This window comes from Lepisma saccharinum, chromosome 8, assembly GCF_977018435.1.
Source record: "Lepisma saccharinum chromosome 8, izLepSacc3.1, whole genome shotgun sequence".
NCBI lineage: Eukaryota > Metazoa > Arthropoda > Insecta > Zygentoma > Lepismatidae > Lepisma > Lepisma saccharinum.
The window spans coordinates 59,205,330-59,207,632 of NC_139236.1; the positions used below are offsets into that span (position 1 = coordinate 59,205,330).

The window sequence follows — 2,303 nt, forward strand, 5'->3', positions numbered from 1 at the left end:
AAAGAGCGCAAAATTATTTTAACAGAAATCTTTGGCAATGGAATAAATAATTAATTATGGTGAACTTATATTTTCTCCAGCAAACTTAAATTACTTTGAGTGAAGTCTTCCTTGCCAGCCACTATTATTGTTTTAGTCAAAGGACCTCCCCGATGGCGTAGTGGTAACGTTGTCTCCTTGTAATCAAGTGGTCCGCCGTTCGATACCCGGTAGAGGCACATAGTGGTTCGGATTCCACTTAAAAACTGTAAGTCCAGTCCCGATTATCCTTTCTGTGCATAAAGTGGACTTAAAAAACACCAAATCAATCAATCAATCAAAGTAAATTATAGTCACAACGTAAAAAAAATAATAAACTGATGTACGCGAAACACAACGGTATTATCAGATGCTGACTGAGTACTGTATCGTGTAAGGTCGACCCTGAAAGAAGCTGGGTGACGTACAGAAAAAAATCTTGTGGTGTGTCTTATGCAACCTTGAAGTAAAAATAAAGAGACAGTTTAAACACCAAAGGGTTTTATCTGAGCTTTTCTGCAATGTTTTTTTTTCTCTCATTTTCATCAGATTTCGGGGCGTTCTCCTTCGTTTTTCAGCAACAGTGTCGCGTTTTCTGCAATTGTTGCACTCGTTTTGATCCGATTTCTAGCCTTTTTGATTCACTAAAAATCTGAACTTTTCTGCAATGTTTATCTCGAATTATTTTACTACTCTTTTGTAATTTATACATTGGTCATTTTTTTTTAAAAAAATAAGTTGTTTTCTAATAATTTTAGTGTCATTCTACAGGATTTTTTTTTAAAGATTTCTCATGTCGTCAACTTCCGAGGCCTACATCATCTTTGTCCCTCCAATCACTAAAAGAGTGTATGTTTTATTTCGTAAAACCAAAATAAGGAAGTAACACCCCAAAAAAAATTACACAAAAAGAGAACAAGAAGTACTAAGGATGTACTTACACATTTCCTCTCCTAGAATCCACACATCAGGCGGTGAGTTCACCTCCACGAGGACGGTCGGCGTACACAGCAACAGGACCATAAGATCAGCCACGCTCAGATTCAGCAGAAAGATGTTCGTCGAGTTTCTCATATCCTTCGTCTTCAGGATTACAATGGGTACCATCACATTCCCGACCACACCGATGCCGAGTATGATCACACAAAACACCATGGACGTCGTCCTGATATAGCCTGGTAACCTAGGTTCCGGAAAAGTAAAACTTGAATTGTATTCTGTCGTGTTGTTATCCGCTATGAACGCGGACATCATTTTGGGTACAAATTTCCTAGAGGAAAATTTTTCCCCCACCTTCCGCGCTCTTGTAAATAAAATTCCACGACACTGGACCAGAAAAACTTTTTTTTCCCTCCCCTTTACATTTTTTCAAGCTTCTTGATCACACACACGCACACACACTTATCCAGGTCCGGTGGTATAGGCGGCGAACTTCCGTAAAGTCCAACCCACATGGCGGTATTATTGCAGCAGCTATAGCAGGAACTCCTTTTGACGTACAAAAAAGAGGGGGGGGGCTAAACAGTCAAACACGTTTCGTGATCACATGCTCTTACTTTCCTGAATGTGCAGGGATTACGATGCGTTGAAAACGAAACAGACTAGCACGCAACTTTTTCTTTTTTCCGTTTTGTTGACAGACGAGCGGCTGTTGTTGTTTTCTTTTGTCGGCTGGAAGTTTTCCCCACGTCAAAAGAAGCGATTAGCATCTGACGTCACGTGCGGGAACTTGCGAAAACACAATCTTTCTCTGGCGTGCTCTGTTCGCGGGCACAACCGCACGCCGTCTGAAGCCTACAGCGTTCCTCGGACGGTAAATCCTAGTTCGCGCGGTGCAGGGTTGCCAGGAACACGAGAGAAAAATTGTATCGGTGTCGGAACGAACTAGGAAATCGAGCAGGCAAAAAGATTACTTCCACAAGAGGTGAACTGATGTCTTTGCATATTAAGAGAAAACCTGTCTCAATATTTTTAATTGACATTCGGTTAGGTTTACGTAGGAACATAAAGCTTTGTGTAATCTTCGTGAGACACTTTTTTCAGGAGATAATTCGGAAGTAATTAATAGGGCTCAGCCGATATCAGTGGTATAGGTATCGGAAAGTATCGGTCCGAATTAATTTACCGATACCAGCCTGCATTTTTGTCTTTCACGGGATCAGCAAAATACGGCGCAACTTTCGCAGTCTAATTACGATGGAAGTTATGCAAAATTCAAACAATTTTGCAGAAAATTTTTGCGTGAAAACTGGACTTTGTGATTACATAACATATATTATAATGTT

The 2,303-nt window shown here is 40.3% G+C and overlaps 1 protein-coding gene across 1 annotated transcript; it reads right to left on the bottom strand.

Moving 5' to 3' along the window:
* Positions 1–918: 918 nt before the first annotated feature.
* Positions 919–1,272, bottom strand: LOC145991806 (neuropeptide Y receptor type 1-like). Its single transcript, XM_083127855.1, has one exon. The coding sequence runs from the start codon at positions 1,270–1,272 to the stop codon at positions 919–921; it is 354 nt and encodes a 117-aa protein (XP_082983981.1).
* Positions 1,273–2,303: the final 1,031 nt, after the last annotated feature.